This window comes from Neoarius graeffei, chromosome 1, assembly GCF_027579695.1.
Source record: "Neoarius graeffei isolate fNeoGra1 chromosome 1, fNeoGra1.pri, whole genome shotgun sequence".
In the NCBI taxonomy this organism is placed as follows: domain Eukaryota; kingdom Metazoa; phylum Chordata; class Actinopteri; order Siluriformes; family Ariidae; genus Neoarius; species Neoarius graeffei.
Window position 1 is genome coordinate 36,900,333 of NC_083569.1, and position 16,816 is coordinate 36,917,148.

Genomic DNA, 16,816 nt, shown 5'->3' on the forward strand with positions numbered 1-16,816 from the left:
TGTGTGAAAATCTGATGATGTTTTAGGTCCTATTTATGCAGAAATATAGACAATTCTAGAGGGTTCACAAACCTTCAAGCACCACTGTAAGCGTAACCGTTGCACAATAACGCTACAAGCACCCTCAAAGTTATTTAGCTGCTGGTTAGCTGCAGCTTGTAGCTTCCAGCGTTACTATGTGTCAGTATAGTGTAACGTGGTGCGGTGTAGTTTAACGCAGGGATAGACCTCCATCTGCAGAGCTCTGGGTCGCTATCTGTCTGCAGCCGGCTGGATGGTTTTCTATTGCAATTGTGTGGCCACTTCAGGTAGCCCTGTATGCATTCGTTTAATAGCCTTCTGCGTGTTAAATAGTTACAAAATTATAATAAAGTGAATACGATTTATTTGGTGTGTACTAATGAAGTGATTTATTTATTTTTTTGTCCAAGGGAAGGGTGGCGGGCCAGAATTATAGCGTGGCGGTGCGCCACTTTAAAAGCACCCGTGGAGAACACTGCTGGGCATTTTCCGCGAGACTACCAGTTTTTTCTGCGAAGCCGAAATCGAACAGCCTTCACTTTAATTTTTCTTGGTCGCCATCACGCTATACCATACAGGATAGGGTCGCCATCTTACCATGTGGGACCCACATGATATGCTATAATTTAATACGCGCTAAATGATTGGACGATATAAGAAGGATTAGCCAATCGGTTCCCACCTTTTATCGAGTCACATGTACACAGCCTCAGCAACCAAACGGCACGCAAGTAACGGCGCTCCTTATCAAATAAGTGCGACGAGCAAGTTCGAACAATTACGGGAAAATTGCATTTGGCCGAAAAACAACCGATTCAGACGTCATTACAACCGATGATTTCGATCGGCAATCGGTTACTAATGAAAACCCTGCGAAATATAGGGTTTCCTTGATTTGAAAATGTATTGCATTCTGTTTTTATTAATAGTTTACACAGCGTCCCAGCTTTTTTGGAATTGGGGTTGGACTACTAGGAATGTTCTTGTAGTAATATATTGGCAATTTTCTAGACTCCTATTCGACATTTATTTCAATCTTTTTACCAAATTCGTGTGTGTGTGTGTGTGTGTGTGCGCGCGCGCGCACGTATATGTATAGTCATATTATTCGTTAAATTGTTGTTTGCTTTTGTTGCTTTGTGTTGAAATGAGGTGGTCTTAGACACCTTAAAACCTCCTGTCATACTTTTATACAAGAAAAATCTGGCACCGTCAGAGGTTTTTAATGATCTGATTGGGCCGCACAGAAAATTAGCTTAGGTCTGTGCGTAAACCAACTCTGAATATGAACAACTTTTCCCACACTTGAAATTGATCACTCTGGAACCCGTTCTCAAAAGATTGCGTTTTGGGGCACCCAAAACGCCGGTGCCGTGTGGACGCCAGGCCGAAACGATAAACAGTTGTATCGGATTCACCTGAATCCGTTGCCGTGTGGACAGGGCCTGAGTTTCTGGAGCATCACATTTGTGGGGTCGATTAAATGCTCAAAATGGCCAGAAAAATGTCTTGACTATATTTTCTATTCATTTTATGACTTATGGTGGTAAATAAAAGTGTGACTTTTCATGGAAAACACAAAATTGTCTGGGTGACCCCAAACTTTTGAACGGTAGCGTACATTCGAGCACAGTGAAATTCTTCCTCTGCATTTCACCCATCTGAAGCAGTGAACACACGTACACACATACATACCCAGAGCAGTGGGCAGCTATGCTACAGCACCCGGGAAGCAGTTGGGGGTGAGGTGCCGTGCTCAAGGGCACTTCAGCCCTGTGTTAAAGTGCATATCGGGTAAATTCAGGAGCAAGATCAACGTAATTCTCCTATTTTATATTAAACTTTGGTCAAATATCTGTCACATTTTGTGTAATTTTTTTTACCTTGCGCAATGCCAGAAAAATTCAGTTGAAATCAAGCCATTTGAGGCGAATTGGTCCACCTCTGAAAAAACTTGCCATTTGGAATTCCTGGGAAACACTGATTTTTGAGACGTCGCGTGCAGGACGCCTCCTTCTGAATCCTACGTCAGCGCTGGTTTGTTTATGAGAAAACGACCTGGTGGTTTTCTGCAAATTCCTTCAACGTTATCGCGTAATTATTAAAATGGTTAACAGATGTATCGTAGGAGGGTGTAGCAACACCAATCTTGATGGGATTAGTACTCATCGTTTCCCAAAAGACCGGACAATGAGAGAGAAATGGGAGCGCTTCGTGTGAGGCACCCGGAAAAAGCCGAGGACCAAGCAGAGCCGAGAAAAAGACCAAGAAAATCAGCGATTCACAAGTTGACTGTTTCCAGGGTAAGAAATAAGCGAGACTATACTCTAAATTAGGTGTTCCTGTGTTTGTCTGGTACACGGATAATGTTATTTATTGACACACAAAAGTAAACAACATGAAAGCGCTGGGTGATAATACACTTACTTCACATGTATCAGGGGATATGCGTGTCAGGGCTTGAGATCTCGGGACCTGTCAAACACTTGAAATGTATATACAACCCTGCTTAGCCGATTCCATGTGTGTAGCTTATGAAATCTTTCTCCTACAGTAGCCAGTACTCTTCTAAATGAAGAAATATATAAATGCATAATAGTAATTAGAACAAATATTATTTATGTAACAATAGATAGATGAGCATTGATACATGAATCCATGGGTTTAGAAGCTCAGGCGACAATTCCATATTTCAATGCAAAATCGCTCGCTGCTAAACTTGGTCTACACAGGCTGTGCACTGAACCCATGCAAGCTCGCGCAGCCTGCTGGCGCTTCCGCAGGTGACGTCACGAATCTGGCTCCAGACTCCCTTGGGATTTTTCCAGACGCGTTTTATTTTATTTTTTTCTGCTGTAGACAGATGGCCTTGCGCAAAATTACCCTTATGGATGAGTGTGTAAAGGGACATACTTTCATATAAAAAAAACCCACGAAATTGGTCCAGGATATGCACTTTAATCTAACCTCATATCTTTGGACTGTGGGGGAAACCTGAGCACCCGGAGGAAACCCATGCAGACACGAGGAGAACATGCAAACTCCACACAAAAATTCCCGTCGGCCACTGGGCTCAAACCCAGAACCTTCTTGCTGTGAGGCGACAGTGCCAACCACTACACCACAGTTCTGCCCAGTAGCGAGGAAGTGGCATCGCACCATGCAAGCACTACCTGGACAAGACCCTTCCTCAAAACTCTGCTCAAAAACAAAATGGAGATTGGAGACGGAAGCCACAGTGAGACCAATAGTGACCCTGAAGGAGTTACAGAATACAGAGTGGAGTGAAGGTCTCATCTCATTATCTCTAGCCGCTTTATCCTGTCCTACAGGGTTGCAGGCAAGCTGGAGCCTATCCCAGCTGACTACAGGTGAAAGGCGGGGTACACCCTGGACAAGTCACCAGGTCATCACAGGGCTGACACATAGACACAGACAACCATTCACACTCGCGGTCAATTTAGAGTCACCAGTTAACCTAACCTGCATGTCTTTGGACTGTGGGGGGAAACCGGAGCACCCTGAGGAAACCCACGCGGACACGGGGAGAACATGCAAACTCCGCACAGAAAGGCCCTCGCCGGCCACGGGGCTCGAACCCGGACCTTCTTGCTGTGAGGCGACAGCGCTAACCACTACACCACCGTGCCGCCCCTGGAGTGAAGGTGCACCAGAAAACCATTTCAAGAGCTCTTTTGAAGGAATGTCTTGTCTAGGTAGTGCATAATTAAGAACTGTATGGGAGGGTTGCTAGAAAGTAACCATGCCATATGGAAGCCTGTGAGTGATCCAGTGAAGATGTGGGGTTGATTTGGGCAAGCTGTGGTGTCCAGCCATACCTTACTTAACACAATCCTAATGTTGAAATATGGTGGTGGCAGCATCATTCTCTGGGGATGCTTTTCATCCTCAGTACCTGAGGTTCTTGTCAAAATTGAAGGGAGGTTGGATGGAGAAAAGTACAATGGGAATATTGCAAGAGAATATGATTCAACTAAAGCTTGGGAGAAACTTCACCTGTCAGCAGTGGCCCCAAACCCAAGGTGGTTACAAACAAAAAAAAAGCTGTAGAACATCGACCAAGTCAAAGTTGAGATCTGAATCCCGTTGAGAATCTGTGATACTATTTGAAAATTGCAGTCAACAAAGAACATCCAACCAACAACCTGAAGAATGTAGGGTAGTTCTGACAGGAAGAATGGGTGAAACTCATTCCCAGACAGTGGGCTGAGAGGAACTTCCACCAGCACGCTGATACTGCGTTCATGGTGCCTTGTAAATGGTAGTTTGCAAGTTCTAATATGTCGTTTCCCACCTTGAGACATTGAACGTGCCGGGTGGGGGGGACATGGAAGTGTGTCTCTTGTTTGGTCTGTCGAAGCATGTAAAGCTCATAAAAAGCTACTTTAACCTCAGTTATACAGTTACAGGCCTGAGTGGCTGCTGGTTCTGTTCGACTATTATAGTGAACTTGAGCCATTCATGCAACACTTTGGACGGAAATTACAGGAACGTTGGTGATAACACGAAGGTTGCTGATGACCATCTCGTAATAGCAGTTAGTATGGTCAGTGTTCTAGATCTAACCATGTTCTGTCTCTGTATATTAATGGATCTAAAGCCAATCCTGCTATAAACTCGTTTAAAAGTAGAGAAGGGGGAGTTTACAGTGTTCACAGTGGGCGCTGCCGGGTTGATTTAACGTCACTCCATAGATTAGGAAAGAACTAGTCGTTGAGAAGACTACCCCGAGTTGAAATTTTAAGTTGAGGGGTATTTTTTGGTGGTTTCTATCCCCCGCTGGCTGAGAGGCCTGAAGGGGGATTATGTCGTGGCGATGTCCGTCCATCCGTCTGTCCCAGGAAAGGGCGCTCACCTTCTGAAATCAACTTCACTCACAATTTTTGGAGGAATTTCACCAAACTTGGCAGGATTCTTTGTTATATGTCGGTAATACGCATATTGTTATTTTGTTTAAGTTGGCCGCATTTGACCAGAGTTACAGCCCTTGATTCACGACCTTGTCCTTTCACAATTTCATGAGTGTGTTTTCCCTCTGACATCAACTCCTCTCACAATTTTTGGATGGATTTCTCGAAGCTTGGCAAAAGGCCTTGTTATATGGCGGTAATACGCATATTGCGATTCAATTTCGTTTGTGAAAAGTTGACCAGAGTTTTGACCCTTGATTCAATAAATTGTACTTTGACAATTCCACGAGGGCGTACGTTCTTCTGAAATCAACTCTTCTCACAATTTGTGGAGGAATTTCACCAAATTTGGCAAAAGGCTTTGTTATATGACAGTTATACGCATATTGAAATTTCGTTTAATCTGGGCAAGTTTTACCAGAGTTATGCCCTTGATTATTAATAAACTTGTACTTTGGCAATTTCATCAAGGTGTGCTCGCTTTCTGAAATCAACTTCCCTCATGATTTTTATCCCTCGCTGGCCGAAAGGCCCAAAGGGGGATTATGTCATGGCGATGTCCGTCCGTCCGTCCGTCCTGGGAAGGGTGCTCTCCTTCTGAAATCAACTCCTCTCACAATTTTTGGAGGAATTTCACCAAAACCTGGCAGGATTCTTTGTTATATGTCGGTAATACGCATATTGTTATTTTGTTTAATTTGGTCGTGTTTGACCAGAGTTACGGCCTAGTTGCCAGCGGGGAATCTTGTGCTCTCGGAGCACTCTTGTTGGTGGTTTTTACCGGTTGTAGATGGTTAAAGCTTTAATTGCAGCAAAAGGTGGTTCTACCAAGTCAGTACTAGTCTGAAGGGGTCGAATACTTCTGCAAGCAGCATTTTCCAGTTTTTGAATTTCAACTCTGGAAAATATTGGTTTGGAGTCAAAAATACCGACTAGAAGAATCAAAGTGTCTTTTGTAATCCTGACGAATCCGATGGAGGTTGGAAACATGACATTTTAATGGTTTACTCTGGAAATAAAGTTTGTCGACTCGGTCACTCAAGAACTGTCAAGAATTTCCTGATTTAATGAAGTATTGGAGACGGCCTGCACCAGGCGGAGATCTGAAGAAAGTAATACTGGAGAGGAGAGGAGAGGAGAGAAGAGGCGCACCTGGTTATCCTCTGACTGACTCAGACTCTCTCGACACCATTTTGTGATGATCCAGACCCACTGCACGACCCAGTTTACATGAACTAACCCTGAATGTCCTGCTGTTTGAGTTCTGTTTCCTTCTCCAAAAATCCAGATTTCTCCGAGTTACTATTTACTAACGCTTTAATTGCAGAGCAGAAAGAAATTACAGTCTAACGGGGAATAAAATAAAATAAACCTGTTCTGAAAGCCAAGTAGGGATAAGGAGGCATACATGCTTGCGGACTGAGTTTTATGGTATTAATGATAATTAAATGTTTATCCTTTACACCTAGCTGATATTGACTAATCCTGCTGGTATGAAGTTTGCGGCCGTGGCCTTGTGCCTGGCCGGCAGCACAGTGCGTACCTTTATTTGTAGCACAGTATGCCCTGTTAACAGCCAACAGCTCAGCCAGCAAGGGCCTGCATGAGCTTTTTACGCAGTACTAACTACAGTATGTAAGCAACTTTGCAAGAAAACGTTTGTGCTTCGAGGAAAGGCTTTTCCAGTTGGCTGAAACGTAGGGGTTTCTGGCACGTAATTAACAATGAATGTATTTAAAACGTGTCTGAGAGTTTTTCTCATCAGCTCCAGCTTAGGCTTAAACTTGCACTCGACACTATTTAGTGTGATGGTAAACATTTCATATGATACAACATGATTTCAAATTTGTCTTGCTTGTATTGGTTTTATCTTTGTGAAATGCCCTTGGACGATTGGGAAGGTGGTGTGTAAATTAATTAAACTTCCAGTAAATATGGCGTACACACAGTATTACTAATTGTATTGTGTTCCAGGACATGGCTAAAGCGAAGCAGTAGTTTTCTGAGTTGGTATTAGTTTTTTTTTTTTTGTTTGTTTTTTATTTATTGTTGGCTGACATGCAGTCAAATGAGTACAGTACCAGGGAATTGCCTGAACAACTCGCAACCGTAATGTTGCAGAAGAAAAGATCAGAATTTTTCAGGAGAACCAATAGACGTTCGACGATTGAGGTTCCACCATTTTGATCCATACTGAATATGCACGCTCAAGCATCGGTCAAAATCGCAAACCTCCTCACGTCCCAAGCCGAGAGCATAAATCATCTATCGGTCGCTTTTCTCGGATTTAGGTTACATTTTAATCCGGTTTGTTTGCTTCATTTATCGAAAGTTGCACAGGTGAATTCCAGCATGCGGTGTTTCGTACGGTAGGTTCCGAGAACGACTGGAGGATATTTGTGCTTTAATGCAACGTTTCTCAGCCACTGGGCCGCAGAGCGCCATCCAGTGGGCAGCGAAATTTCATCTCATCTCATTATCTCTAGCCGCTTTATCCTTCTACAGGGTCGCAGGCAAGCTGGAGCCTATCCCAGCTAACTATGGGCGAAAGGCGGGGTACACCCTGGACAAGTCGCCAGGTCATCACAGGGCTGACACATAGACACAGACAACCATTCACACTCACATTCACACCTACGGTCAATTTAGAGCCACCAGTTAACCTAACCTGCATGTCTTTGGACTGTGGGGGAAACCGGAGCACCCGGAGGAAACCCACGCGGACACGGGGAGAACATGCAAACTCCGCACAGAAAGGCCCTCGCCGGCCACGGGGCTCAAACCCGGACCTTCTTGCTGTGAGGCGACAGCGCTAACCACTACACCACCGTGCCGCCCGCAGCGAAATTTATTTTATTTATTTATTTTTTTCCCCAAGTGGAAGCCAATTTTTACTCGTAGTAGGGTACAATTGCTGGGTTGTGTTTGATGTCACATCCGCCTCATTAAGCTACGGTCACACTACAGCTCACGATGCTTTGCGATGGGTTATCAATGAAAATGAGACATTTTGGCGGCGATGCATGGCGATATACACGTGAGCTAAAAGTTGTGGTCACACAGCAGGCGAACACTTAACGCCTTTGCACACTTGAGTCTGGCACAGCTCGAGCGGCTCACAGAGCGCATTGTGCACGCTCTTGGGACCTAATCGTTATGGGAAACACCTGATACTGCTTCGAATGCAATCAGCACACACACATACTGTATGGAAGCTGCTTTCACAGAGGCTTTGAGAAGTATCATTATCACATGCCCCTTTTCCACCAAATCAGTTCCAGGACTGGTTCGGGGCTGGTGCTGGTTCACAACTCGTTCAACTTGCGAGCCCGCTGAGAACCAGTTTGCTTTTCCATAGCTTGCGGTGCTAAGGGGAGCCATGTCATTATGTCGCTGTATATGTTACTTACGTCGCTGCGTTTGCATAAACTTTGGCGCAAATATCGAAGCAACAACAACAACAATAATAATAATGGATGACTTGGCATTTGTACAGCTGCTGCTTCTCGTCGCTTAAAAATGGCGATCTTTCATGGTCTTGCGATTGTTGTTGGTCTTAACAACTCCGCCCCCCCGCTGACGTAAGCGGTTCTTTCCTCTGGCCCAGCAGAGAGTTGGTGCTAGCCTGGAACCGGTTTTTCTGGCCCCAGAGCCAGTTCTTTGTCAGTGGAAACAGAAAACCCGGTTCCAAACTAAGCATTGGCCCCGAACCAGCCCTGGAACTGCTTTGGTGGAAAAGGGGCAATTGTCACGTTTGTTTCTAGCCATGTTTAGAGCGCTGTTTAAATACATGTATGTTATTTACTAGCTGGGAGGTCCGTATCGTGAAATCCCGTGACCGAGGTCTTGAAAGTACTGAGCGAGGCACTCTGGGCCGAGGTCAGTATTCAACGCCAAGGTCACGGTATTTCACCATACGGACCGACCTTAAGCTGGTAAATAATATATTTATTTTTTTGAATGTGGAAGTGGGCGCTCAGCGCTCTGACTCCGGTGTGACTGAGTAAGGTGACACATAGGGCGGCGCCGATCTCCATTTCCGTAGCCCTCGGCCTCTCGCCTATTATATAGCTCGGGTTACAGTGGAGGGGGGGCTCGTCCTCTGGTAACCGCGAGAGTTTGACTCCCCGCACACATCTGTATTGCAGCGTGCCTTGCCAGACGGCAGTAGGTACCATTTTTATGATGGTCTTTGGTATGACCCGACCATGAGTAGAACTCGCGATCTCCTGATCGAGAGGCGGACACGCTACCACTAGGCCACTTGCAGTCTTCATCTAATTTAGGTCATTGAAAATATATATGTTATTTACCAGCTGGGAGGTCCGTATCGTGAAATACTGTGACCGAGGTTTTGAAAGTACTGAGCGAGGCCCTCTGGGCCGAGGTCGGTATTCAGGGCCGAGGTCACGGTATTTCACCATACGGACCGACCTTAAGCTGGTAAATAATATATTTATTTTTTTCTTTACCAAATTCTAACAGAAAACGAGAGCGCCCGAAAGGGAAAACCGAGCCGAGCTGCCATTTTGAATCCTCATTCACGGCTGTAATGCCAATGGCTTCCTCCTCGGTATACAAGTGCACTTCCATGGCAGGAAAAAAACTACATTTTGCCGCCTATGTAGTCCCCTATTTATACAAATAGGAGTCATTCAGGATTCAGCCATGTTAGCAACAGTTCCAGGTTTTTAGCTTTCTCCTGCAATGTTTTATTTTATTTCTTCTTCCTCAGGGTAGTAAAACTCACTTTCCTGTCATTATCGCTATCCATGCTGTAAAATTCATGCTATTCTGCTGAGAAATGCTGGCAAAAATTTATAAGATTTTTGATAATCTTATAAATAAATCTTATAAAAAAGATAAATGTTGACAAAAATTGCTCCTATGTTTGTTGTTGTGAACGAGCGAGTCACCAGAGGTCCGTAACTGGGGTCCGTACCGTAGGATATGGACCCGCTCACCAGCCAATCAGAGCGCAGGATTCAATGGAAACCGCACCGTGAAAAAAAATCTGCTTTATGATTCTGCTTTCTGTTTTGCTTTCATTTTTGTAAATATCTCTAATAAACACTCTTCCTGCACTTAGATCCGTCTACCGCCGTCTATCTTGTAGTGTCCTGATGCCCAGATCTTTAACCCAGCCACATATAAAAAGTTGTACGCCTCCATGCTCTTCCAGGTTTTCATCTGTGTGTCCGTGTAGAATGATGTCTGCAGCACCAGGTAGTTTGAGATGTCGGGGAACTCAACAGATGGATAATTTTCCAACTCGTAGGAAAAATCCTCCTTTGTTAGCGTGTAAGGATCTAATCCCATTGAGTGGTTTCTGTATCCACTTCTTGGTTTTAATAACTTGCCTGTTTGCTGGACACAAACATGGCAATAAGTTCTTGTGTTAATGGACCAGACTCCACTTTTGGATCATTAATCCCTTTTGACTGAGAATGACCCGAATGCATGGGTTTGGCTTCTGGCACATCCGTACAGTTTTAAATACAATACCTACAATTAAAAACAGTTTGTTTGTATTGCATTTATTTAATTCCTGGACTCCCATCTGTAACAGGGAGTGATGTCGCATCCCATTAATACACTTTACAATAGATTGTTAGATTCTAAGAGAATAGATTGGCCAGAATAATTGGGGCTCTTTTTAATGGGCCCCGATTCAGTACAAGTATGAATAGGTGGGCCTTAAAGCAGAAAAGGTTGAAAACCCTTGTTTTAATGATTACACACGACCATTTCGTGTTGTCTGTGTTTCAGAGGTCATAGTGATCACCACAAAAGAAGTCCAGAAGGCACTGAGCGTGGAGCAGCGAGTCAAGCTGGACGTGAAGATGAAGCTAGATGTGGTGTGTATCCAGGAGGAAGCGGATATGGGGACTGCCGATGCCCTGCGACACATTCAGCAGAAGATTAAGGTAAGAATTTCATGGACCAAACAATGGCACCAATTCCAAAAAAAAAAAGTTGGGGCGCTGCGTAAACTGTGAAGAAAAACAGAATGCGATAATATTTGCAAATCATGGAAACCCTATATTTCACTGGAAATAGTATGAAGACAGCATATCAGATGTTGAAACTGAGAAATGTTTTTTGAAAAATATTATACTCATTTTGAATTTGATGTCAGCAACATGTTTTAGAAAAGTTGGAACGGGGCAACAAAATACTGAAAAAGTTGTGTAATGCTAAAAAAAAATTAAATAAATAAAATGGTTAATTGGTAACAGGCCGGTAACATGACTGGGCATAAAAAGAGCATCCCAGAGAGGCGGAGTCTCTCAGAAGTAAAGATGGGGAGGGGTTCACCGCTCTGTGGAAGACTGCGTGGGCAAACAGTGCAACAATCTAAGAATAACGTTCCTCAATGTAAAATTGCAAAGAATTTGTGGATCACATCATCTGTGGTACATAATATCATTAAAAGATTCAGAGAATCTGGAGAAATCTCTGTATGCAAGAGACAAGGCTGAAAACTGACACTGGATGCCTGTGATCTTCAGGCTGTCAGGAGACACTGCATTAAAAGCAGACATGTGTCTGTAGTGGAAATCACTGTATGGGCTCAGGGACACTTCAGAAAACCATCATCTGTGAAAACAGTTCATTACTGCAGCCACAAATGCAAGTTAAAACCAGATATAAACAATATCCAGAAACACCGCCACTTTTTCTGGGCCCGAGCTCTTTTACGATGGACTGAGGCGAAGTGGAAAACTGTCTTGAGGTCTGACGAATCAAAAGTAGAAATTCTTTTGAGAAATCATGGACACCCAGCTGACTATCCCAGCTGCGGGCCTGCGACCCTGTAGAACAGGATAATGCGGCTAGAGATAATGAGATGAGATGAGAAATCATGGACACCATGTCCTCCAGGCTAAAGAGGAGAAGGACCATCCGGCTTGTTATCAGTGCACAGTTCAAAAGCCAGCATCTGTGATGGTATGATGATGCATTAGTGCACATGACATGGGAAGTTTGTACATCTGGGAAGGCATCATTAATGCTGAATGATATATCCATGTTTCAGAGCAATATGCTGCCATCTAGACTAAATCTTTTTCAGAGAAGGCCTTCCTTCTTTCAGCAAGACAATGCCAAACCGCTTTCTGCACATATTAAAACTGCAAGGATCCATAATAAGAGTCTGGGTGCTAAACTGGCCTGCCTGCAGTCCAGACCTGTCTCCCATTTACAACATTTGGTGCATTATGACTTTACTTTTACTTTACTTTAATTGCATTTGGCAGACGCTTTTTAAACCCAAAGCGACTTACAATCGAGAACATAAACAATAGCAATCAAGAATCATAAACAATCAAGGATATAAAAAGGCATAAAAAAGTAGGAGTACATCATACAAGTACAGTAAATAACATCATGCAGTAAGAATGTCACGAAACAGAAGTTTTTACTAACTTCTTGAAGGATGAGAGAGATGACCCTTGTCTAATGGCTAGTGGTAACTCGTTCCACCATTGAGGGACAATCACTGAGAACAGCTTAGACTGGGAACGTTTTGTGTAGACAGGAGGTATGGCTAGACGGCTGTTGGAAGAGCGCAACGTCCTGGTAGGGACATATGGCTTCAATAAGATATTCAAATACGCCGGGGCAGTTCCTAAGATAGTTTTGTAGGCGAGAGTTAGGGCTTTGTGCTTAATCCGAGCTGCCACCGGTAGCCAGTGCAAATCAGTAAATAGAGGGGTAACATGAGCCCTCTTGGGTTGAGTAAATATAAGGTGAGCTGCTGCATTCTGGACCATTTGCAGTGGTTTTATTGCACAAGCAGGTAGGCCCGCCAGAAGAGAATTGCAATAGTCCAGACGGGAAATTACCATGGCTTGTACCAGGAGCTGAGTGGCATATTGAGTCAGGTACGGTCTGATTTTTTTGTATGCTGAACAGCGCAAATCGACATGATTTAGCCACTGATGCAGTATGGTTAGAAAATGATAGACGGTCATCTATCATAACTCCCAGGTTTTTGGCGACCTTATTTGGGGCAACTGTAGTAGGGCCCAGCTTAAGATTGATGTTATGACTGATTGACTCTTTGGCTGGAATTACTAGAAGCTCCGTTTTAGACAAGTTCAGCTGCAGGTGATGTTCCTTCATCCACATTGAGAGGTCTGCAAAGCAGGCTGAGATGCGTGCAGAGATTGTAGAGTCTTCCAGCCGGAACGACAGGTACATCTGGGTATCATCGGCATAACAGTGGTAGGCGAACCCGTGTGAGCGGATGACGCCTCCCAAAGAGGTGGTGTACATCGCAAACAGGAGAGGTCCTAGCACTGAACCTTGGGGTATACCTGTGGAGAGGGTGTGAGTTGTTGATAGTTTACCTTGCCATGATACATTAAAGATCCGTCCAGCGAGGTAGGATTTGAACCAAGAGTGTACAGCACCCGTGATTCCCATACTCGAGAGTATCCTAAGGAGTATGCTGTGGTTGACTGTATCAAAGGCAGCCGACAGGTCCAGTAGGATGAGTACAGAGGACAATCCCTCTGTTCTTGCCATCCTTAGAGCTTCAGTTACCGAGAGCAGGGCGGTTTCAGTAGAGTGACCACTTCTGTAGCCAGACTGCTTTGGGTCCAAAAGATTATTTTGATTTAAATCTGATTAAAAATGATTTATTTTTATGAAGCACAAAATACAACAAAGGAGACCTCGAACTATTGAGCAACTGAAATTGTATATCGGGCAAGAATGGGGCAACGTTTCTCTTTCAAAACGACAGCAATTGGTCTCCTCAGTTCCCAAACATTTACAGAGCGTTGTTAAAAGTAGAGGTGATGCAACACAGTGGTCAACACGCCCCCGTCCCAGCGTTTTTCTGAAACGTGTTGCTGACGTCAACTTCAAAATGAGCATATGTTTTTCAAAAAACAATAAAATTTCTCGGTTTCAACATTTGATACATTGTCTTTTTCGACTATTTTCAATGGAATATCGGGTTTCCACGATTTGCAAATATTATCGCGTTCTGTTTTTATTTACAGGTTACGCAGCATGCCGACTTTTTTGGAATTGGGCTTGTACATTTTAATATTATGGAACATCTGTGAAACAAATTACGTCTTGTTTTTCTTGGGCTTGAAGGTAATCAGACAAAAAACAAAACAAAAATGCAGCTCATGTTATGTTACAGAGAAACCGCAAAACACCCTCCGTCCTGAAGTGCTTCCCGTGGCAGAAAACATAGAGGAACAGCTTTGCCATAAATATTAACTAAACATGTCTTCAGAAAGAATTTGACCATCTGAACAAGTGCATAGGGATTCTTCTTCTTATTTTTTTTTTTTATCAGTTCATGTGGACTATTTGCTATACAAGTGCCTGTGTTAGGGCTGTGCAATTCATCGAATTTTGATCACGATTTCGATTTTTGTGTCAAACGATCTCAAAATTCATATAATCGAGTTGAAACGATTATTTTGCCATTTGTCGGGGACGCGCACACGCAATACATTTCCTCCCCGTGGGCCCATGCGCAGACTTGCCGACAACACTCACACGGCGGAAGCAGTGTGTGTGTCTCTATGGCTCTCCACTCACGCAGCTGAAAGGAGGAGAGATTGTGAATTGTTTGGTGCAAGGCAGGCTCGCAAGATGACAGAAGGAGGGCAGAATCACGTCTAATACGGGATCACTTCGGATTCGAAGAATCCGACGTGGAACAGAAGCGCATCGTGTGTAAGATTTGCAATAAGGTAGTATCTGCGCCTCTTGTGTTGTAGGTTATCATAGATTCTATTCGGAAGAGATCAACACAATTCTAGACTCCCAGAAGAGGAAGAGCTAGCACTAGAGAGTTCACCGGCGTTTTCATGCGCCATTTCCATTGAGTAGAACTAGAGTAGAACAGCCAGTGAACCGCAGCGTGCTCTTCCGCTGATGTCACAACATGGCCGCGAGCCACGGACCCAGTTTTCTTGCGCTGTGCAATTACAAGTTGGATATTTGCGTAACAACAGCTTCTTTTCACGCAATTATAACAGAAATCTAACATGTTTGCCATGTTGTATAGTTTATTTAAGAAATTGCATAGAGTCATGTTCGTGTCATCAGCCCTTTAATTACCAAAACCAGTACTTCAATCTGAGAAATAAATGCTAGAATTGGAAAGCTCGGATATGGTTAAACGTGGAGATAAAGCGGCATCTTCAGTTGTAGGATTTAAAGTGACTTTAATGTCCCTGAACCCCACTTTTGTTCAAAGCAACAGTCATTCTGTTGATTGACTATGCGTTTTCGAACCACAGCTGATCCAAAAGGCCATAAGTTAATGGAAAATCAATGAGATCAGCCAGTTTTCATGGACTCTGCCGAGACTGAACTGGAAGATGTGTGTGACGTCCCCGTCCGCAGCAGTGGTTAGACCATATGGAATCACGTTTTGGAGAGAATTCTGATCGTCATTGGGATTCTTGTATGTCGGATGAAGGGGCAGATGATTATCAAGGATATCCCGGAGTAAACGCTTCTTTTCGAGCCCCCAAGACGAGAAACAGATACCAGTTCATGACAGTCCCGTTCACCGCCGATAGCGCACCACCAGCCAGAGAGAATCGGAAACACAGATCAGTTTGTGGATTTTTATGCAAAATATTTACATGTACCTCAATAAACGCAGAAATATAATCTTTAAAACGTACACTTGGTGTAATTATTGAAAGAAAACACGAAGTGGGCGATAATACGGGGATCGACGAACTGTCCAAATGTCCAATCAGTGTGGTCGTTCTGGTGGTGATGAATCAGATTTATTATTAGTAGGCGACACGAAGTCTAGCCTGGGCCCGCCCATCCTAAGCGTGATGCAACACAAGGGCCTGTTGCAAGCTTAGTCTGGCCAGGCAAGCTATCTACAGCTCTTCCAAGCTCCCGAAAAATCGGGAACCAATCAACTTTGAGCATCTCCAACGGCCCTGGGTAGAGGCGTGTTCAAGGCACTGACGTAGTAGAACTGCGACCGGAAGCCATAGATTGTTTACAGAATCTATGCCGGAAGCGCTTCATTCACGCTTCCGCATCTATTACGCATAGATGCTGTATTGAAAGCATTCAACGGGAAGTTCTTATTGAAAACGGAGCAAAGAGCAGCCCTGGAGGTGTTTATTGAAAGGAAGGACGTTTTCGCCTTGCTCCCGACCGGCTTCGGTAAGAGTTTAATCTACCAGTTAGCCCCGTCGCGTCGCATACGTCAGAGGAAAGAGTGATGTGATTGGTTTAAGCTTCGTCACAGCCTTTTCTGGCTTCGACCAGTAGCACACTGAGGCATTTCAGGGAGGCGGGTCAACCACGGGCTCTGGGAAACGGTTGGGCTTAATATCTTGGCCAGACCAATAGCTCGCAGAGCTTTGAAGTTGCATTAGCCAGGCTACACGAAGTCTGCCCACTTCGTTTGCACAAACCACACCCACTGTCGCTTTAGATTAGTGTCATTCCTCAGAAATTCGTGAACCAAATGTCCTGTCGTATATGGATTTGAACATCCAAACACAACGCAGCGCTTTCCCATCGTTATTTTTGTAAGATTCCATCAACAATATCCAATTTCAGCGAGGAAACGAGCATGGAGTCGGACGAACGGAAATGGCCCAGATAACCGGGGTTCCACGTGTGACGTCAAGCGAGATTAGCCCTGGGATAATAAGGCTGCCTTTTTCCGGGATCCGGACGCCACGATTTATCGATAGTTTTGTGCTTGATGATAAAACATTTATATTATTCCCCCCCCCCCCCCCCCCCCCCGCTTTATTAGTTAATTTTGGTCATTACTAATGATATATTCATTTCAAAGCATTACAATAAGGCATTCCAGACACTTGAAAGAGATCTTGTACCTA

At 44.1% G+C, this 16,816-nt stretch overlaps 1 protein-coding gene across 1 annotated transcript in view; it reads left to right on the forward strand.

The window, feature by feature from the left end:
* Positions 1 to 16,816, forward strand: part of eif2b3 (eukaryotic translation initiation factor 2B, subunit 3 gamma) — a 183,459-nt gene that overhangs the window by 56,247 nt on the left and 110,396 nt on the right. The window contains exon 3 of the mRNA XM_060931294.1: positions 10,722 to 10,879. Within this exon, the coding sequence (XP_060787277.1) occupies positions 10,722 to 10,879 (158 nt within the window). The remainder of the gene's footprint in view (positions 1 to 10,721; positions 10,880 to 16,816) is intronic.